We start from the raw sequence: 24,068 nt of genomic DNA on the forward strand, positions 1-24,068 counted from the left end.
ATTCAGTATGATAACTTCTGTAAAACCATTCAGCCCACAGCTTTGATATTTGGTGTGTGGTATCAGAACGTGGTCCTCAGCACATATTGTTCAAATCATGAGTTCACGGTAAAGGGGCACATAGTTTATAAGACTTATATACTAAAATAGCTTCTTCTCTGAGACAACAATGCAAATAAGTGTAATATTTGGCACGGGACAGCATAGCTTACCCATACGAAAAATAATCTCTGAAACCAAAAAGCTTTAATATTTGGTATGTTACATCTGATCAGATAGTGGTTCTCTTCAAAAACGTCCTAATCATGCCCATGGGTATAAAAATACCCCTGTCTCAGTACACAGGTGAACAATCTAGATTAAAGGCCCTGTTGGCCCTCCTTTTTTCATTGGATTTTTATACTTATTTCTTTTTTTTATGCCAACATTCATCCAATGACATGTATTTGATAGTGTTTCTTTAAAATTGTGTTCCCTTGGTTTAGATTGTTGATTTGTATTATATATTCATTATACATTATGTTAAATGTTTCATTTGTTACTTAGCACCCACCTTTTTCAATATAAGGTCTTTTCTGTCAGACATTTTAATTGAAAAGAATCTACTTCAATGATTACTCAAAAAGAACATTTTTGCTATGCTAAATAACAAAAGTGTAATAACTTACACATACAGGACAGCTTAGTTATACAGCTTATATTGATACCTTGTTTCCCAGATTTATTTATTTTTGCCAATCGACAAAAGATTCTGATTTTCAACAGCTGTTTTGGCGTGCTTGCTTAATAAGTTTTAAATGAATGTGTTTATGCTACTAGGTGTAAGGGGATTAAAAAATAACTAACCAATCATGCAGGGCTTTATTTTACCCCCATTATGGGACAACTGGATGCATTTGCGTAGAGTGTCGTCTCAGATTAGCCTGTGCTGTCTGCTGTCTGTGTCAAGGAAATGCTTTCTCAACCCAGTCAAAGGGGACTTTAAAGGCTTATCTGGGACAACACTTTATGCATTTAGAACAGTTTTCCCAGAAGCTGATTGGGGCCTTTTTATGGCTGCTGTTGTTGGGACAAACTGTGTGTGTGTCAGTTGACGTCCATTGGAGGACACAGGCCTGTGTTGTATACACGAGAATGTTTATAACTATCATTGAAGTTAGCAAATAATTTTTAGATTACGAGTAGAAATACAAGGTACTTACTGATTAAATCAACAGAAAGACTTAATAATGGAAAACGCTTCCAGTTTGCTCAACCACACTGTTATATAATCTTTGCATTGATTGTTTTGGAAAGGTGTGAAGTCGTGGTGTGTACATTTATTAAGGAACATAAACACTTAATTGTAGGTCCCTGATTTATTTCAGAATTTGAATTTGAAAGTGATTTTCGATTGTAATTGATTCAGAACTGATGGATGCGAGTATTTTTTAGCTCACATGAGCTTAACGTGCTCATGGTGAGCTTTTGTGATCGCCTTTTGTCCGTCGTCCGTTGTGCGTTGTGCGGCATCAACATTTGCCTTGTTAACTCTCTAGAGGCCACATTTATTGCCAATATTCATGAAATTTGGTCAGAAGATTGGTCTCAATGATAGCTTGAATGAGTTCGAAAATGGTTACGTTTGCTTAATAAAAATGGCTGCCAAGGGGCGGGGCATTTTTCCTTATATGGCTATATATGGCTATAGTAAAATCTTGTTAACACTCTAGAGGCCACATTTATTGTCTGATCTTCATGAAACTTGGTCAGAAGATTCATCCCAATAATATCTTGGACGAGTTCGAAAATGATGCCGGTTGGTTGAAAAACATGGCCGCCAGGGGGCGGGGCATTTTTCCTTTAATGGCTATAGTAAAACCTTGTTAACACTCTAGAGGTCACATTTATTTTCCGATCATCATGAAACTTGGTCAGAAGATTTTTCCCAATGATATTTTGGATGAGTTTGAAAATGGTTTTGGTTGCTTTAAAAACATGGCCACCAGGGGCGGGGCATTTTTCCTTATATGGCTATAGTGAAACCTTGTTTACACTCTAGAGGCCACATTTATTGTCCAATATTCATGAAATTTATTCAGAAGATTGGTCTCAATGACATCTTGGATGACTTTGAAAATAATTATGTTTGCTTGAAAAACATGGCTTTCTAGGGGCGGGGCATTTTTCCTTATATGGCAATAGTAAAATCTTGTTAACACTCTAGAGGCCACATTTACTGTCCGATCTTCATGAAACTTGGTCAGAAGATTCATCCCGATAATATCTTGGACGAGTTCAAAAATGATGCCGGTTGGTTGAAAAACATGGCTGCCAGGAGGCGGGCATTTTTCCTTATATGGCTATAAGTAAAACCTTGTTAACACTCTAGAGGCCACATTTATTTTCCGATCTTCATGAAACTTGGTCAGAAGATTTGTCCCAATAATATCTTGTTATCTCAGGTGAGCGACTTTGGGCCTTTCAGGCCCTGTTGTTTTAAAGTGCCATGTACATTTAAAGAGAACATGCATACTTGAATCAGATTAAGCATTTATAAAAACATTCTAAAGCTAAATGAAATAAAAATATCTTTAACTCATTTATTTTAGTGATGCTGGTGAAACTAGCTCTTGTAACATTCTTACACTCATAAGTTTTTTTTTAATGACAGTAAAATTAATAAAACGTAAATATTTTTCATTAATATTTCCTAAAGTTAATAATTTCACTTCAGCAATGTTGTTTAATGTCATGGAAGTAATATTCAGTCATAGCTATCATAAATGCATTCAAGTTTCATTAACTAAAATCTGTTGCATGTACAACCATTATGAAAGTTCACTTTTTATTCTATAATAATAATATTCTCTTGAAAAGGTCTAAGCATTGTGCTTTCTGATAAACTAATATTCACATCTGTGTGCAAGTGAAATAATTATAATGGCATATGCTTACACAGAATGTTGGTCAATATCCCTTATACCTGAATTAAGGGTTTTCTGCGTACGCCTGTGAAATGGCTGTTTTTATTATCTCACATATTGGAATTATTTATGCATATCTATATATCAATTTAAAATAAAATTTTATTTATTTTCTTCTTGTTGTTTTTAAGTGCAGAGACCGCAGATTTATTCATCAAATGTAAAGCATTATAGCTTCATATGTTGTTTGCGGCTTTGTTTTTTAGCTCACCTGAGAACAATGTGCTCATGGTGAGCTTTTGAGATCACCGTTTGTCCGTCGTGGGTTGTTCGTCGTGCGGCATCAACATTTGCCTTATTAACACTCTAGAGGCCACATTTATTGTCCAATCTTCATGAAATTTGGTCAGAACATTAATCTCAATGATATCTTGGATGAGTTCGAAAATGGTTACGTTTGCTTGAAAAACATGGCTGCCAAGGGGCGGGGCATTTTTCCTTATATGGCTATATTTGGCTATACAGTAAAACCTTTGTTAACACTCTCAAGGCCACATTATTTTATTGTCCGATCTTCATGAAACTTGGTCAGAAGATTCATCCCAATAATATCTTGGAGGATATCAAAAATGATGTTTGTTGCTTTAAAAACATGGCCACCAGGGGCGGGGCATTTTTCCTTATATGGCTATAGTAAAACCTTGTTAACACTCTAGAGGCCACATTTATTTTCCGATCTTCTTGAAACATTTAATGGTCAGAAAATTTGTCCCAATTATATCTTGATGTTCGAAAATGATTTCGGTTGCTTTAGAAACATGTCCACGAGGGGGCAGGGAATTTTTCCTTATATGGCTATATATTGCTTTAGTAAAACCTTTTTAACACTCTAGAGGCCACATTTATTGTCCAATCTTCATGAAATTTGGTCAGAACATTAATCTCAATGGTATCTTGGATGAGTTAGAAAATGGTTACGTTTGCTTGAAAAACATGGCTGCCAAGGGGCGGGGCATATTTCTTTATATAGCTATAGTAAAATCTTGTTAACACTCTAGAGGCCACATTTATTGTCCGATATTCATGAAACATGGTCAGAAGATTCCTGCCAATAATATCTTGGACACGTTTAATAATGATGCCGGTTGGTTGAAAAACATGGCCGCCAGGGGGCGGGGCATTTTTCCTTATGTAAAACCTTGTTAATACTCTATAGGCCACATTTTTTTTCCGATCTTCATGTAACTTGGTCAGGAGATCACCCAATGATATCTTGGATGAGTTCCAAAATGGTTTTGGTTGCTTTAAAAACATGGACACCATGGGGCGGGGCATTTTTCCTAATATGGCTTTACATTGCTTTAGTTACTAAAACCTTATTAACACTCGAGAGGCCACATTTATTGTCCGATCATCATGCAACTTGGTCAGACGATTTTTCCCTATGATATCTTGGATGAGGTTGAAAATGGTTCCGGTTGGTGGAAAAACATGGCCGCCAAGGGGGCGTGGCATCTTTCTTTATATTGTAATGCCGGTCCGTCTGGTGGCCGTCGGACGGTGCCAACATCACAAATTTCCTACTGAATAAAGAAAATAAAAGACTGCATAAATTAAAATATCGCTTTTTATTAACATAAAAGTCATTTCTCAAGTTTCATATTTCTGTTTTCTGATGTTATTCGTTTCTAAGCCTAAAAGAAAAAATCAAGTCATCTAACCTCGTTATCCATGACCCTTTCCAATGAGTGCCAAAACGCAACTGAAACCAAACGACAGTTTGGCCCTATTTATACTCGTAGTAAAGTGACGTCATACGCATGTTTCAATGAATGACGTCACATGACTAAGCAAATCTTCAATGAATGACATATGATTTAGCACAATTTCAATGAATGACGTCATATAATAGTAAACATTCAAGATGGCGGAAAAGAGAAAATACCGCGAAATACTTGCGAGTTAAATGTAATTTATGACAAAGGTAATCATTATAATATGATGAATTAATAAATAATATGCAAAGAACTTATCAATATATCATTATATTGATTATATTAGTATAACATTTAATAATTATAGAATAAACAATGATTTACTCATGACATTGACAATCGTACTATGTGTACATCGTAACTGACTATTTTTTTAAAGGTAATAATAGGCATTGACATAGGTCATAGCAATATAGCTATAGTAAAACCTTGTTAACACTCTAGAAGCCATATGTATTGTCCGATCATCATGAAACTTGCTTAGAAGATTTGTCCCAATGATATCTTGGACAAGTTCGAAAATGGTTCCAGTTGCTTGAAAAACATGGCCACCAGGGGGTGGGGTATTTTATCTTATATGGACTTATGAATCTTCAGAATATTTGTTTAAATGATATTTTGGATGTGTATGAAAATGGTTCTGGTCTGTTGAAAAACGTGGCTGCAAGGGTGTTCACTAGTCATGAAAGTTGGTAAGAACATTTTGGTCTAATGACCTCTTGGGCTGCACAGAACAGGTCAGTTCCTTTGAATCTCAGGTGAGCGACTTTGGGCCTTTCAGGCTCTCTTGTTATATTAAAAGTACAGTAAAAGGTTCCATCCCTGTTCCTTGAAGCACCAATGGTACCCATACCAGACAGGTGGGGTTTGACCTCCAGGTTTCTTGACTCCCCCACACACAACACATAACCACACCAAATTAAGAATATTTCAGTAACAACTAGAAAAAGCTGGAAATTTCAGCTATAATTAAAAAGATTTGTCCCAACTTTCGTGAGTCTAATAAGTTAGTTTGCAGTACTGAGACATTCTCCGAGGTGACAAATAATGCAAGGGAGACAGACTTCGTAATCTTCAAAATACACACAATGTTCATGCACTGGTAACAATTTAAACAAGAATTGTCATTCAAGTTTAAAAAAAATAAAATCAAAACAGTATAACCCGAATATTCTCCTTGTATGTTTCAATTAAACTCAGACTTTCTTAGAATAAATGTTCTGTGATTATACTTCACTGCATCTGACAGCTTAATATGATATTTAAAACTGTCAAATCAAAATAATATAGTACACTGTTAGTAACTGATGGTGTATTGGATATACAAACTCAGTAATTTCAAACCATGCAAGATATTGATAATGATTATATATAAACCGACTACTCGATTACTCGGGGTGTATGGCAATTACTCGGGGTGTATGGAAAATACACCATGGGCACGTGACTGCTCTAAGCCAACCGGATTAGGTAATTTTTGTAGGAGGTGAGATATGACACATTACCTGTATATAAATATTACAAACTGATGACATGTTTCTACTCGTAAAATATCCAGCCTGTTGTGAATAATCCTTGTAATAATTAAGCTAACTGCACCATGAATGGTTACCTTTGGCCTTTCCTGTGACTTTGAGCTTAGCCCAAGGGGTCGCACCTCTACGTGTTGGACATCTGTGAAGTTATTTTAAAATTGCACGATGAATGACAAAGTTACAGGCTGGACAAACTGTTGTATAGGAAAATTTGAACTTTGACCTCTAAGTGTGACCTTGACCTTTGAGGTAGGGAGACTGAAGTTTCATCCATCACGCTGCATCCTCATGTAAGTAATTATAAAATAGCATGATCAATTCCAAAGTTAAAGACAGGACAAGCTTTTCATTTCCAAATATGACCTTTTGACCTCTAGGTGTGATCACTTTTTAGGTGTCTTATAATGGTGAATATTTCTATTATAAGTTATTATAAAATTGCATAATGAAATGCAAAGTTAAATTGCCAACAAGGGTTTGACAAAAACTTTAACTGAATCACCAATAAATTTTGGAAAGGGAAATGACCGTATTTATACCATAGAAAACAGCCTAATTTTGGTTACCAAATTTCGGCAGATTAATGGGCCGTTGTATTACAAGAAACTACATACATCTTTAAATATTTATTGCACATATGAAACATTGTATTTAAAACATGAACATCACAAATAAATCCTTGCACCCAAACAACGCCATTTAAACAAGCAACCATAATATAAACCCCATCATGCCAAAATGGGTCTTATGCCATATTTGGTCACTGAAGCCTGTACATCAGCGCAAATTGGTCAAGAGGTAATACGTCCGCCAATGAAACCACAAAACCTTGAGTGATTTTATATCCTACAATGTAGCTCCTGACAAGTCTAAGTGATTGCCCAAGCTGGTCTGTAGCTCCTCTGGCCACATATGGCATCAGACCTTTTTGTGCTTGTAGTGGCACATTTTAATATTCTAAGCATGTTCCTGTTAAAGAATGCAAACATTTCAGTAAAGACTACATTTCTCAAACAATTCTCAAAATGTAAGAGCCAGTTTCACAGGTCTGTTTAATTATCGTTGGAGTAAAAACATGACATCAATATTAGTTTTCTTAAGTCTGTTTTATCTGGATTAGTTTACTGGGAAGCTTTATTTTTTTTCAATTGCATGATTTGCATTTCAGTGTGAAATATTGTCTGGTTAAAACATTATAACTTTAAAAAAATATATGAGATATGAAGAAAATAATTTATATTTTGAACAACACCAAGAACATTTAATCAGTAATATCTATAAATGAAAGTAGTTGCAATAATTCAACTCTCAGCTTTATAACCCAAAGGGTTGCTGAGAGTCGTCATAGCAAAAATTATCAAAGGCTCTGGGAGTCTTTTTGTATGGACTTTTAATGAAGGAAGCAACTGAATAATTGTTATTTACAGGGGTTTCACTAGCCCCAAAAAAGTAAATTTTATAAAACTGAGATAATTGTTTACCTAACCTATTGACATATCAACTTTCACAACACAAGCCAATGTAATACATACAATTATACAGAAGCAAATATACTGAACCAAAGAAGAAACTTAAGTTTAGTTTGAATGTATATAACATTTTAATGTTTAAATAAATTAAGACAGTTCTTCTTGTGTCTGTTGCGTGGTTCACCTTGCATTAATTTGTCAATTTTGTTAAGTATTGAACAATTATACAATAACAACAAGAGATGTGTTTGTCAGAAACACAATGCCCCCTACTGCACTGCTTTGAAGCCATATATTTGACCTTGAAGGATGACCTTGACCTTTCACCACTCAAAATGTGCAGTTCCATGAGATACACATGCATGCCAAATATACACTTGCTATCTTCAATATTGCAAAAGTTATGGGAAATGTTAAAGTTTTCGGACGGAGGGAAAGACTGAGTGATGGACAGACAGACGGACATACTGATGAAATTTAAAAAAACTATATGCCACCCTCGGGGAATATAAAAATGGATTTATGTATTAACATCTCTTAGAATCAATTAACACTGCCATATATCATTATATGAAGATTCATTTAAATATCTTCAATACTAGAACAGTTTGTGATCCACACACAAAACAGACGTTACATAAATATGCTAAGTGAAATAACTCCAAAAAATCTGACAAATAGTTGAGGTACTTGTACTTGTAAGGTCATCTCTATGAATGTCTTAAGTGTTACTTAATACCTTAAACTAAGTGACTGATGCCAAACATAATTTACTTAAGGGCAATAACTCTCTACATCCCAAAAAGATTTATTTTCCTTTTACTCTGAACTTTCCCTTAGAGCCCTTATCATAGTATGAAGTTCAAATTGAATCCCTTCAATAGTTCCTGAGATTTGCTTTACACAAGAAGCGAGACAGACAGACAGACGGAAAGACACACATATGACGCCTTTAATATCTACCCTTTTCAGGCGCACATTAGAACTTTAAGATAATGAAAAGCTTCATTACATATCAGCTTATACATACATGTACACGTGTTAAGTCTTGTAATGAATCAAATACCTTACACATATTACTATTTTATATTAATAATGTAAACTCTGAAAACAAAGATATCACATAAAGCTATTAATGAACTATTAAACATATGGATTTCAGCTATCTTTTGTTCGCAAAAGTTTCCCCACTCCCGACATAAATGATATACTTTATTTATTCTCAATGGACTCTTATAACCAACTAAGCTCTCATGATTAAACTTAGTAACACACTTATATTTCTATGACAACCTGGCAGGAAATTTAACACAATTCTGTCAACATATAAAATCAGACAGTATATCAGTAAATATTGTGGCATAGGATCTAGTTGTGTATGATGAATGTTAATTAAGAAATTTCTTTATCTAAAATATAATAACAATAATTTGAATACACACCTAATCTTATTGCAAAACAAACATCATTGCATAATTGACATTTCTTAAGAAATACTCACATGGAATTTGACTCAACATTTTTAGATTATTCATAGCCAAATGTGTTTTTCTGTCATTATGTTATTGTAATGCAATTAAAACAATGTCTGAACGCGCATGATGAATTGGACATACAGGATAATCTTATTGGACCCATCTGACATAAACAATACAGTTAAATTTTGTTGCATACGCATAAATTCATTTATCACATGCCATACCCTGTTTCCCATGTAATATAACCATTACGAATATATTTATCTTACACGTGTGTAATATACTTTTTAAGCATTTTCATTGGCTTATTTTCGTTTGATTGACCAATCTCATTTTGCTATTTTGCTGAATTGACGTTGCAATGTCAAATGACGTCACGAAATGTAAACAACATTCGGGATTTATCATTTTGTTTGCGTACATATTTATTTAATTTGCTCATTTAAAAGCATGTGATAAAAAAAATCTGACACTCGTAATTTCATACCATATTTTATTAAACTCGTCCAGGAAATTCGTTAGTAAGCTCGCCAAAGGCTCACTAACTAACAAAAATCCGAACTCGTTGAATAAAATATGGTATGATATGACAACTCGCCAGATCCTATATGTATAAAAACTGTTAAAATGTACACATGGCTAACCACAATACACTGGGCATGATGACAATATTTTCACCTTGAGCACTGTATTCTCTGATGAGCTTAAAATCATTACAGATCTTAGGACTAAAGCATGAATATAAAGCATATGTATTCATCTGATAAAGAACCACTCAATGTCAACAATGGAAAGCCAACAAACATGGATAACATAGCATAACATGAAATACAATATGTACTTACAATTTGGCATATATATATATATATACTAACACTAAGCCTCATACTATTTAAGATAGGTATAATGAATCTAACAGACTCTTGATTAACCTTCTCAGCAGTTCATTTTTTGTACAACCCAAATGTGGACATCATATGAAACATATATTCCTTATAAATAAACAAGTTCACATTCAGAATATTAGTAAAATAAGATCTGATAAATTGTCATTCTTACATCTATTCTGATAAATTAACAAAGTGAACCTGAATAAACTTAGATCATAGAAATGTTTATTTATTCCAAATGAATAACTATTTTCCGTTCAAACAAAATTTCACATAAAATAGAAATTCAAAAGTACCTAAATGGTTTAATATACAATATTAAATACGAAGCAGTATGACTAATTTATTTAGAAGCTATTGTAATTTTATCACAAAAATTGTTTTTACCCATCAAAATCAAGTGTACAAAGAATTTTTAATGGATTTACAGTTTCTGAAAATTTATTCCTAACGCTGAATATCTCCACACAAAGTGGTATATTAAAAATGTAACACACAGTCACTCTAGTCTGGAAATCCTCCAATAATAATAAGCCATGTTTCAGTAGCATCTGCTTATCCCTTACATTTACATAGTGTGTCCAAAATCAACACAGAATTCAACAAGGAATGGTCAAAGTGTTGAACAAACATAAGAGAACTATGAGAGCATTTTTCTCAACGTAATGTTCACTTGATATAGAGTAGGCCACTTGATATAGAGTTGGTCACTTGATAGGAGAGTTGGTCACTTGATAGGAGAGTTGGTCACTTGATAGGAGAGTTGGGCACATGGAGGTTGACCTGTTCATGGCTGACCAGGCCAGCGTTCATCTCCAGACTGTCTTGAGACCTCACCCTCGCCAGCATCTCCTGTCTACTGGCCCTGAAATGTGTTTGTGCATACATTTACCACTCTCAATATATGAGTCGTGCGCTGAGAAAACTGGGCTTAATGCATGTGCGTAAAGTGTCGTCCCAGATTAGCCTGTACAGTCCGCACAGGCTAATCAGGGATGACACTTTCCGCTTTTATGACATTTTTCGTTTAAATGAAGTCTCTTCTTAGCAAAAATCCAATTTTAGCGGAAAGTGTCGTCCCTGATTAGCCTGTGCAGACTGCACAGGCTAATCTGGGACGACACTTTACGCACATGAATTAATCCCAGTTTTCTCAGAACACGACTCATATGCATTTTGATGTGTTTGTTGCTGAATCAATATATGTTTATCAACTGTATCCTTAATTAATGACACAAACAGGACCATATTGTATCAAGTTGTCGTAAAACTCACATAACCTTTTCCTGCTCAAGAGTAAAGTGTAGATAGCTATATATAGCCCGGTATGCAACCAGTATTATTAAAGACTAGAACAGCCTGCTAGTAACTCACAGTCTCTTCAGAATTAATGCTATTTGTTGCTCATCAGTACATGTATCTTATGATTGGAAATAAAGCTTTAAAAACTTTTATTTAGCAAGAAAGGTCTTTAATTCAAATTGATTTCTTAAGAAAACCTGAAACATGTCACATGTTATTTGCTAATACAATGTTGTCATTTTGTAATGCATATTTATATTTTTTAAACAACCATGGCAACTTCGCCCCCTTGGTGCAAAAACGTTCCATGTGACATTGAAATTAGAAGGCACATGGCACCATATCGCACCAATGGGGCGATTTGTAAAACAAATATGCCAGTTTAAAGGTCATGGTGACATTGATCAAGCTTATATATGATTAAAAAAGAGATGTCTTCGTCAGAAACAGAATGCCCCCTACAGCGCCGCTTTGAAATAAAATTTCTATTTAGCATTTGGCAGGTATAGAAATCATCTCCCTTTAAAGCTTATTACTTCCATTGGATTTAGTCCAATCCAACCGCGGGCGGGGGGGGGGGGGGGGGGGGGGGGGGGGGGGCAAAAATGACCAAGTCAGACATCACTGACAACCAAGGCCTGTGGTTTATCAAAGAGATCATAGCCAGAGTTCATCATGTATCTATGTACATAAGTCCACAGGTATGTAATGAACCCTACCAGTCACAAATTAGTACAGGAAATAAAAGATAATTATATCATTTATATCATTTAAAAAAAACCTTTGACAAATCAATCATTTGAGTTATAAATAATCAAAATAAAAAATCTGTACAGTAACTGTGAAAAGAACTTAAATTCTTGGTTAGGAAATATATAATCTGAGATTTATAATTATATAAATTACTTCCCTTGAAAATAATTGACTCTAACAAATCTCTATTTTTAGTAGCAAATAATTTAAAGCCACTACCGTGACTGTAGATTCACCACTCACACTGTGCAGCTCCATGAGATACACATGCATGCCAAATATCAAGTTGCTATGTTCAATATTGAATAATTCTCTCCCTTTAAAGCTTAATACTTCCCTTGGATTTGTATTTTTGACCTTAGACTTTGAAGGATGACCTTGACCTTTTACCCCGATGTGTTTGTCAGAAACACAATGCCGCCTACTGCGCCGCTTTGATTTATTTAACAAAAATATATAATTTGGCAGGTCAGATAACTATGTCCATTTAAAGCGTTTTACTTCCCTTGGATTTGTTTTTTCGTCCCGTGACCTAGTTTTTGACCCGGCATGACCCATATTCGAACTTGACCTAGATATTGTCTAGATACAACTTCTGACCAAGTTTCGTAAAGATCGGATGAAAACTATTTGAATTAGAGAGCGGACACGAAAAGTGTGACAGACTGAAAGGGCGCATAAAAAATAGAAACACTGAGCTTACATTATTAGAAAATTTCAAGCTTGATTGAAACGATTTGATTAAAACAATCTGAAAGTGAGAGCGGACACAGTAGTTTTGGCAAATATTGGATTATTCCATTGCCTTAATTCATAAGTGCGTACGGCAATATGGCTGGTTATCATACTTTGCACAGATTTGATTCCCTCACACATTGTAAAAAAGTTTGATGATGATTAAAACTTGTTTAGTTAAATGGAGGACAAGGTTAATATGGTGCAGTTTTATAATTCACAAACCAAAATTCCTAAGATCTTTAGGTGATCTGGCTGGTTATCCAACATGACAAAGATCATAAGCCCACACATATTAATCAACAAATTTCATGTTGATCTGATTTCAATTGTTTTCGTCACATTGTGGACATGATGAACAAGCGTTTTTTAAATTCAAGGGCCATAATTTAAAAGCACTTCATGCAATCTTGCTGGTTATCAAACTTTGATGAGATATTATTGCCACTATCATTTTATCACAAAAATTAATGATGATTGGATTTAAACTGTTTGAGCTAGGAAGTGGACAAGGTTAATTTAGCTTTTTTTTATTCAAATGTTATTATTTCTAAAAGGTTTATTTGATCTACCTGAAAATCAAACTTTGTCAACATATTACGATCATTATGACAAAGTTTAATGATGATCAGTTTTGAAGCGTATGATTTTGGGAGTGGACAAGATTGATTTGGCATTTTTTACAATTAAAGGGCCATAATTCAGAGGTGCTTCATGAATTCTCGCTGGTCATAACACTTGGCCGTGATATAAGGCCCATAAAACATACTATCAAGTTTTATGATGTTCAAATTTGAACTGTTTTAGTAAATGAGCAGAAATATTACCCCTGGACACCTCCTGCCACAGGTGTTCCAATAAACTCCTCGTTTTCAAAATCAATTAATACAAATTTCCAATTTAAATTATTCAACATAATTTTTAGACATTTTCCATTTACAGTAAAGTTCATTATGCAGCCTGTTGACTTACTTTTTACCCAGCGCCATCATCCCGTATAGAACTCCAGTCCCAAACACAAGGGCGCTGCCCAGGACAGTGGTTGTTGAAAAACACAGTATAATTGGTAGAAGGGATGAACTGAAACAGAAAGGGAAATGATCTGGAAAACTTTCTAATTCCAAATGTTAATAGCAAGAATATTAGCCAGACTCTAGGAAGATGGGAATTAATGTGTGTGCTTCATCCGAAATTTGCCTGTGCAGTACTCACAGGCTTATCAGCAACAACACTTTCCGCTTTTATGGAATTTTTCGTTTAAAGGAAGTCTCTTGTTAACAAAAATCCAGTCTAGGTGAAGTGTCATCCCTAATTAGATTGTGGGGACTGCGCAGGTTAATCTGGGACGACACTTACGGTAATGCACATGCATTAAAATCGGTTTACTAGGGAAATAAATGTTACAGCAGCAGTGTGATCATGGTTAAGCTTGGAATTAGGAAACTATGGAGTTAAAATATTTTTTAATACATGGAAGACACAATGTCTCTCATATTAATGAAAAATTAAAATTTTAAACAATAATTAGTCCGTTCTTTAATTGAATAATTGCTTACTGTTATGTGTAGGGATGCAAAAGGTTAACCAGTTAACCTACCGAAACGTTCAGTTAACCAGTTACATTTTCGTGAAAAGGTTAACATGAACAAAAATAATTTAGTATGCTTTTTTCTTGGGATAATTTGTTCTCTTTTTCATAATACAATTCGTACGATTGTACATTTTGTGCGCGACATACTTCCAATTTGCGATGGCGACTAGTAAGAACAACATGCCACACCATGGACAGTAGTAAATAACGTGTCAACAAACAAGGCAATAAAGCAATAAATCAGTACCTTTGTGGTAACAAACAATCGGTACGTTTTGATAATTGGCACTTTTGTTTTATTTAACTCACAAAAATTTAACTAGCTAACTGCGGGGAGTGGGGGCTTTTAGCGAAGACGTAATTGACACGTTTATTGAACTTGCGATACAATTCAGTTGAGACATTGAATGGCTTATTTTGATGCTTTGTTAACCAATGTCCATCACTGATTGCCTGTGAAAATCAAGTATTTATAATTAACAGTTTTATCAAGAATTGCATTCGTAGTTAAAATCTTGTCGAGTAATTGTCTTATTTGTTCTATCAGAAATTAAAACCATTGTTAGTAATTTACGTCATCCACGATGCCACCACTACTGGATGAGGCAAGTTTTATTTAAGAAAGCAAATAATTAAACTAATTTAATAAATAAACATTAATAATAAAATTAAAACAGAATAAACAAACGAACACACCATTTGTGAGCGATAAGACGAGAACATAATGTAAGCGACCCAACCAAAAATAAGCTAATGACACTTGAAAATGAACATTGTGTAATTCTTTAATTTTTACTCATCTTCTTTTACGCAGGAAAAATAAATTTCATATACAGCAAACATTTACAAAATTATTAAAATAAATGTTACAATACATTTTATTAAGCAACAGACATGTTATCAACGCAAGCGATCTCAAATTACTTTCGTTTATATGGAGAGTACAGGTACGAGCAGTATGATATTGTTTACGTATACTTTAACCTTTAAACTACTTGAGGTGTTTCAGTTAACCGGTTACTAATCGGTTACAGCAAAAGGTTTACCGGTTAATGATTTTTGTAACCTCTTGTATCCCTAGTTATGTGTGCATGTGTATCCCATATAACAAGCAAGATTAAAGCACACATTTTAGGATATGAACCTCATGCATGTGTGTAAAGTGTGGTCCCAGATAAGCCTGTGCTGTTCACACTAGCTAATCAGGGATGGCACTTTCCAATGTTATGGTATTTTTTGTTTGCAGGAAGTCTCTTCTTAGCATAAATACAGATAAAGGTTGAAATTGATGTCCCAGATTAGCCTGTGTTGACTGCGCAGGCTTATCTGGAAAGACACTTTATGAACTTGCATTAAGCACAGTTTTCCCAGAACGAGGCTCTTACAACTGAGTTGTAAGAGCCTCGTTCTGGGAAAACTGTGCTTAATGCAAGTCAATGATTACTCTGTAGCTGCTTTGCTGAATACAATCATTGACACTCACACTGTATTTAAGTCATTGACACTCACACTGTATATAAAGCACCTTTCTGCCAAAATGGCCGAGACTCTGAGAATTTTCCAATCTTGTCAATGAAGTCCAGGAACGGACAGCAACATGGGGCCTCTAACACAACAACCATGAAGCCTAGGAACCTGGAAATTAGAGGTTAACCCTTGGCATGCTGGGAAATTTGTCGTCAGCAAAAATGTCGTCTGCTGAATTTCTAAAATAAGCATTTTCTTCGAATTTTTTCTAAAGAATATTATCAAAATAGCAAACAGTTTGGATCCTGGTTAGATGCCACGTTCTGTGGCGTCTCATCTGGATCCAATCTGTTTGCAAAGGCCTTCAAAATTCGGTTCCAGCACTGAAAGAGTTAAGACAAATCTAGCTGTCGCAATTGCTTTGAGTAATTTAAATGCAAATGCACAATCATGTATCAAAAAGAATGGAATCAAGACAATAATTAGTATTAAGTTAAACATAATTAACATATATTTGTATTTCAATATGGAATACATTCAAGGTAAGAAACAATCAGATTATCTGTGATTTAAGATGAACATTCAGCTGATTATTTAACAACCAACTAGTAGTCTGAACTCCCAGACATTTATAAATTAACTTTGGTTAAGTCTAACAAAAAACATAATTATAATTTTTTCTACATTAATTTTAAACAAATATATGTTTTACTTTTAATTAATTATTTAAAAAAACTTCAAGTTATGTTCCCTAAACTTTCACTATCAAGTTGTTTTTCTCCATTTATATATTATAAGTATTGTTATTATTTATCCAATGTTTCTTGTAACAAAAAATTGCAAAAATTCAGACATAATGTGAAATATGGTGATGTATATTAAGTTCACATCTGATTGTCATGTAAAAATCAGTAAACTGATCTCCATATTTTTTAAACATATAAACTTGCACTGAAGAAATTCTTTGGCGTTTTATACTCACAGTTCCAGTATTCCACCTACTAGACACAGAGGGGTGAATGTTAAACATCGAACGATACCCAGTATCATTGCCACTGAAAGAAAGACACACATCGAGTATTGAGAAAAAATCTTTGGTAAGACATTGAGTGGAATGTGAATCATTAAACGATGCACAGTATAGAGACCACTGAAAGAAAATGCATATGCTTTGACGTTGTCAAAGTGCTGCATCATCATAATGGAGTTTCAATTAAAAAACAACAACAGGAGATATGATGGACACTTGCCGGTTATATTAAGCGCTATGCATTATCCCTATGTGCAACTACAACAACAATGATGTTTGTATTTCATGTTTTGCTAACATATTTGCATGGCATTTAAATGAAAACCTACATGTACCACAAATAAAATGTCATTTGTTGGCAGTTATGGTGCCCTTTTAAACACAACAGAATGACACAAAAGTCAGATTTGTACCATCGCTGTGTGTACTTGATGTTTCGGGTTGGTGTGGCCCTTCAAACATAATTGTAAATTATGGTAAAATGAAACCACCATACCTTTGAATTGATAGTTATCCATTATTTTACCATGATTGTTATCGACTACTGAAAACCATCAAATTTCGTGTGGTATCAATTTTCATGGATTTCATTGGTCCGCTGAACCACGAATTCAAGTACCAACGATAATATATACATTTTTAATCCGAAATCGGTGATTTCGGAATGTCATGTCCCATCTTTACAGGCATTTTTGGAAAAACGCTGTTTTATGACCCTCATTGCTTTTGAACCTGATATTCTCATAAAAATTGAAATATTATTGAAAAACACACAATATGAAAGTTTAAGCTAATAAAATTTCCTTTCCTGTGGTGTAAACTGTATGTTTCTACCTTAATTTATTGGTCAGTTATAGTCATGCAAAGTTGACAGTTGTGTGTTTTACTGCGTTTCAATGCAAATCTACCTCTTTGGAAACGCAACCGTCATTGCCTTTAAACCTGATTTCTCATAAAAGTTGAAATATTATTGAAAAACACTCAATATGAAAGTTTTAGCTAATAAGTTTTAGCTAATAAAATTTCCTTTCCTGTGGTGTAAACTTATGTTTCTACATTATTTTATTCATCAGTTATAGTCATGTAAAGTTGACCGTTGTGTGTTTTACTGGGTTTAAATGCAAATCTCTTTCTAGCTCATATAGAAACTTTGCGAAGTTGGTGTGTTGAATCAAATACAAATAATTATATTTTGGAATATTATTTTTTTTTCTTAATTTCCAAACTACAATTCTTCTTTCTTGAAGATTTTTTTATTTTATCAATTCATTCTGCAAGCCTCAAAATTCATGTAAATTCTTATAAATAACTATAGAAAAACACAGAGTTTCTCAAACAACTTCATGCATTTTCAAAATCAATTGTATTATTTCTTATAAAATTCGTACAGTACTTGGTATTTCTATTACATTAATTCACCAAATGGTTTATAAACATTTATAGATACCGGTAACAATTTAATTGGATGTTGCATAATGTGCCATGAATATTCATATCATTAATTTGCATTTTGCATTTTATTACCGATCGAAATCCGGCAATGTCGGCGTCTTCAATAAGTCTTCAGTTCGTGTATTTATTTGCAAAATTCCAATTTTAAGCGGCTACTTTATTATCGAATACTCCAGTTTGTTATCTGATCGCCGACATATAACTTTATAACCCAGAAGTCGCCGACAAACCCGTGTATTCGTGTACCAAATTACAAAACGCCGAGGTAACATGGCACACGTGCCAACGTCATCTGAAGACTACTGCTGCGTCCGGTAAACATGTTTATTCAAAGTGTCTAGAACCCGTGTTTCTTATCCCTAAATGTAAGATTAGCACGTGCGCTATTAATTATTATTTTGGTCAGTTCAAAGGCATATTGAAGACCGCCGACTGCGTCTTTGTTTTATTGCCCAATCAAGCACCGATAATCCAATATCCTGTGTATTACGAAACACAAACTTTAGATAAGCACGTGTCATTTGTAAAAACATTTGAGTGTACATGCCATTTAACATATCGATGTAATTCTCGTATATGATCTCGGAAACAAACATTTACGATATAATGGAATCAAACTTAACAACAATAAGAATGAAATCGATTTACACCCAAATCATATTATATCCCTATGGAACGTGTTTATTTTTGCGACATTTTTAACGAGTTATTAATAATTTTTCGGAAAATGTCCAAATTAAATACGGTTCGAGAATAGCAACTATTTTAGGACGTTACGAAATGCCCGAAGCGCGCACATCCCGGAACGTGATTTACGCATGTCAAATGGTAAACCCTCGTCTTGATTGGTCGCCAATTGCATCATAACTTTAAATAGCAACATTACCGGATGTTTACTCGACAGTTTAGAAAAATGATGAACGCAGGTGTATATGCATTTCTGTTACACTTAAAACGTCATTTTAAGCATTTAAATAGCAAATTAAATCGTGCCGCGTAAAAACGCGTATATATCAGGTAATAGATAGGGTAGTAGAAATGCGTAGATAACAGGGAATTGATACAGGCGTAGATACGCGTATTTGACAGGGAATCGATAGGGTTGTAGAAACGCGTACCTGACAAGGAAAGGGTTAAAAGAGACATAACGGTTTTCACACGTGTATTTTATTTTTACTCAATTGTTACCACTAGGGGACCGATTGTGCTGAGAATTTCAAATATTGTCAAAACAAAACTGATGGCAATAAGCGAGCTGGTACCAACAGATGCGCTGCTTTATCGCTCTTATCGACAATTATAGGCAACACTTTCATGCTTCAGTGCACATTAACCTTAAGTCTTGCTGTCAACACAGATTAGCAGATTATGCTTTATTATTACTCTGGTTGTTTTAATAAAAGTTTATTTTTTTATATTATGACGGTCAGTCTTCCCCGAAAATTTGAAATCCACAAAATTACGTATCAACGAATTAGATGTTTTTTATTTGAAATCCACGAAATTACGTGTCAACGAATTAGTTGTTTTTTATTTAACCACGAAATTTCATACCGACGAATTTCTATACATTTACAGTATTAAGCAAACACGATATATTTTTCGCCACATATCAGATTTAACCCATTTTGTAACTGTTAACATGTTTGCAAACACAAAGACCATATAAGTGTAGCCTAACCGATCAATATATCAAAAATGGCATCGCGAAATCATGTAATTATAAAATATACCTATTCCACCGACAGTTCCGAGACCTCTAGCTAAGAGTTTGAACCACCAAGAGACTTGGTCGTCTTGTAGTGGCATTGGGTTGTTTCCTGGTTGCATTTTAATGTTATTTTGTAGACATAAGCTACAGTTACTTACAGTCTTGCGAAAATGACAAATACGTGGATGTTTATCAACCTCGTTCTGGATCCCTGACAGACTTGCGGGAAAAGGGAGGTAACTCAGTCAAATTGGTCACAAATAAAATCGGTCGAATTGATTTTTTTTACTATGATGAATGAAAAAAAAAGTGTATAGATCCTGCAGCAATCAGTAACTGACAAACGTAACCGGTATATATTTGTGGTATAGTAACGTTTGTAATGTGATGTAAATGAGAGCTCACTGAGTAAGCCTTCATTTTTATAGAGCATAATATGATTATAGGTGCTACCTAATTTACGGGCAAAAGCTTTTAAAGTTTTTTTGATAACCATGTATTTTTAATAAATATATGGACATGATTGTGTTCAAAATATGATAATTGTTGCAATAATTGAGTAATGCATAAAAAAAATCAATCTTAAAACGAGTTACATGTTCCAAGCTTAAAGATCTAGCATCTTATATATTTTTTTGTTTTCTAAATTCTAGCCACAGGAATTTATAGCTGGTTCGGTGTCTGTGGTATAGTGGATGGGGTGTCTGCTAACTGGCTTAGTCACTGGGAGGTCTCTGTATTGATCCTTTAAGTGGGAGCATTCTTTAGATAACCCTAAAGACATACTATGGCGTACAATTTGGGTTGAAAGTCAAGAAGACCTACACGTTAAAAAGAGAAATGTACGTCTAAGTACAATAATTGTACGTCGACATGAATATAAAATACACTTCGAAGTATATATTTGTACGTCAAAGTACAATTTGTACTTCGACATACATGTTTGTACTTCTACGTACACATTTTCTGAACAGCCAATCAAAACACTAGTCTCTTGAGCCGCTTTTCCTTCAGATTTATTCATAATAAATGTTTAAAATCTCTTTTTTAGTTGAGGACAAAATGAATAAAAATATCAGAATGGCAAAAAAAAACAACACAGAAGTTTCAAGTATTTAATGCATTGAAATAGATTATATACAAATTTGAAGAAGATTCAATTGTTACCCTTTTAAAATTAAAATTATTCAGCATATTGTGTGTATGAAATGATCATGCGGGGCGGAGTATCACGACCGTCCAGCACATTACTGTTTAGGAAATTCCCAACGGTAACCAGTTACCAAGCATTAATGGGGTAAATAATGTATTATAAACTCCCCGTTGGTCGTAATTTGTGATAACCATAACTAGCATAAGTCAGAGGTTAATTCCGCCACGCCAGGTCAATAAATACGCACAATATCTATGAGTTAGCGGTCGATAGTCGCATAATTTGGTATAAATAATAATAATAATAATAATGTTTAATAAATACGCACAATATCTATGAATAAGCGGTCGATAGTCGCATAATTCGGTATAAATAATAATAATAATAATGTTCAATGTCAAAAATCTCTAAAAGCAACAGACGTAAGGTGTCTTCTGATTGGCTAACACTCAAGTGTCGGTGAAAATTGTACGTCGAAGTACATTTCTCGTTCTACTTAGCAGGTCTTGTACTCTTTCGACGTCATGGTACGTCATATAGACACTAAGTACTGGTCCTACCCAGGAAACAGTTTGTTTCATCAAATGTCTCAATTCAACTTGACAGCTTGCTAAAGCAGTTGCATTTAGCATACAGAACACTGATTTAACATAATAAAAATCATGTGATGTGTCAAATCAATTTTGATTGACAACTTTGACAGGATTTTTTTTTAATCCAATAAGTTTTAGACTGTCAAATAAACACACACTACGTATTGAAAGCCATACCTGGAGCTTTCGTCTGTATATCACTGACTTCATCAGAAGAATGATTTCTACTGTTGGGAAACGTTAACACCACTAATTGTCTTCTTATTTATTATCAATGTATAATTATGTGTAACAGCATAACAACATACTTGATTCGCAATTAAAATATTTAATAAATACAGGTATCTTGCAGGTTTCTAATTTTCTTTCCCAAACTATTGTTGAATAGTTTAAATTTTGTCGCCACTAGAAAACTAGCCATTTTGTAGCAATTCTAAAATCACAGTCTAAACTGCATACACTTAGCTCTATAGTTACAATTTGAATGCAAATATTAGAATGCATCATGTTATATCATCCATATTTTTTTAATTAAACATTCAAATAACACATAACACAGTACATATATGAAAAGGTATGTGGTATTGTGTGGAGATACAAAACACTTCACATCATTTATTTGCACATAAAATAATAGTTACAAAATAAGTAAAACTAAAACACTGTCATCAACCTACATTTCAAGAATATTTACGTATATGAAATTACAAAGTGGTGTTATTGTATTACCTTTTACTAAATAACATTGCTGGTTTTGTACTAGCCATAAAATATTTATGGATTAACAAGTAACAACCAATTTATTAATTACACAATAGAACGGAAATCATATTAATTGCATTATGCATTTACTAAACAAGCTATTTGCTACTGTTTAGAATTACACTATCTTACTAAAAATGATCACAGGTACTTAGTGCTTTTACATACTTGTGGTAAGTTTTGTATTACTAGTTTGACAATTATCGGCAGACACTTGTTGATATACAGACAAAATTTGCATGGGAACTCTCATATTTTTTTCAGCTTAATTGCCTTCAAATTGTTAATTTAACAACCCTTTGACATTGTTTGCACATCTGATCTTATTATACAATAGCTGATTTTTGTTTATAGATAGACATATATAGACTTTTCAAATGTCTATAAAAGTTCACACATGTACCATCCAAGTAAACAAACAGAACCAATAAAGATCACCACAGATAATAAGTGTGTGTATAACTTGGAAATTTGATAGTTCAGGAATCCCTCCGTTGATTTCTGTAAACCAAAACTGTCAGTTTTGCTGGATAGAATGGCTTGTATGATGCCCAGCTCTTGCCTTCACAGAACATCTTCTAAAAACGGAAAACCAACAAATATCTTAAAATTTGATCAATGATGCAGACAATTTATAAATGTCTTGTTTTTTGTTGATTTCGAATCTGGGAGATTTTTTACGTAAGATTGTGGAACGAAAATCCAACGGTATCGGATTTTGTGGTTTTAGGCCTAAACTTATTATAGTGATATGTAACCTTTCGGGGATATCGGTAAAGTGCGAGCAGACGAGGTGTAAATACGTTAAAAATGAAAGCTAAAAGACTAAAAAGTTAGATCGGAATATCTTTAAATTTCGTGAATAAATGTGTTTCTGGTGGATAACAACGACAACAGCACGCTGGGATTCCTCCGCAGAAAACGAAAGGAAACAGCACGCTGGGATTCCTCCGCAGAAATCTAAGGATTGGCAACGAGAATGTAAAAAGTGCTGCCTACTTTTCACTCGTCCGTCCACACCTGGAATACTGCAGCACGGTCTGGAACCCATACCAGAAGGACCAGATTCACGATCTGGAGATGGTCCAGAGAAGGGCAGCCAGGTATGTGACGAACCGCTACCATAACACTAGCAGCGTCACATCCATGCTTGATCACCTGCAATGGGAAACCCTGGAGTCACGGAGGACAAAGGCCCAGCTGACGATGATCTACAAGATATCAAACAATCTCATAGACATCCCAGCAGCAAAATACCTCTCCCCAGGCTCAAGCAGAACCCGATCAAGCCATGACATCAAGTTCCTGCCTATCTCCACATCGACATCCTACTACAGGCATAGCTTTTTCCCCGGTATTATACCGACCTGGAACAGCCTACCAGCCGCTGTTGCAGAATCCCCTGACTTGGTATCCTTCAAGCAGGGACTAGCAAACTTAAGTTTCTAATCAAGTCGTCAGCGCCA

At 34.4% G+C, this 24,068-nt stretch overlaps 1 protein-coding gene across 1 annotated transcript; it reads right to left on the reverse strand.

Annotated features, from left to right (window-relative positions):
* Positions 1-7,282: 7,282 nt before the first annotated feature.
* Positions 7,283-20,296, reverse strand: LOC127839192 (calcium channel flower-like). Its single transcript, XM_052367459.1, has 5 exons — positions 20,117-20,296; positions 16,884-16,956; positions 15,944-16,069; positions 13,816-13,923; positions 7,283-10,918 (listed from the first exon to the last, which is right to left on the reverse strand). Exons 1-5 carry the CDS (start codon positions 20,211-20,213, stop codon positions 10,801-10,803), a joined length of 522 nt encoding a protein of 173 aa, XP_052223419.1. The 5' UTR covers positions 20,214-20,296; the 3' UTR covers positions 7,283-10,800.
* Between the last annotated feature and the right edge of the window lie 3,772 nt (positions 20,297-24,068).

The sequence above is a fragment of the Dreissena polymorpha genome, chromosome 7 (assembly GCF_020536995.1).
Source record: "Dreissena polymorpha isolate Duluth1 chromosome 7, UMN_Dpol_1.0, whole genome shotgun sequence".
Lineage (NCBI taxonomy): Eukaryota > Metazoa > Mollusca > Bivalvia > Myida > Dreissenidae > Dreissena > Dreissena polymorpha.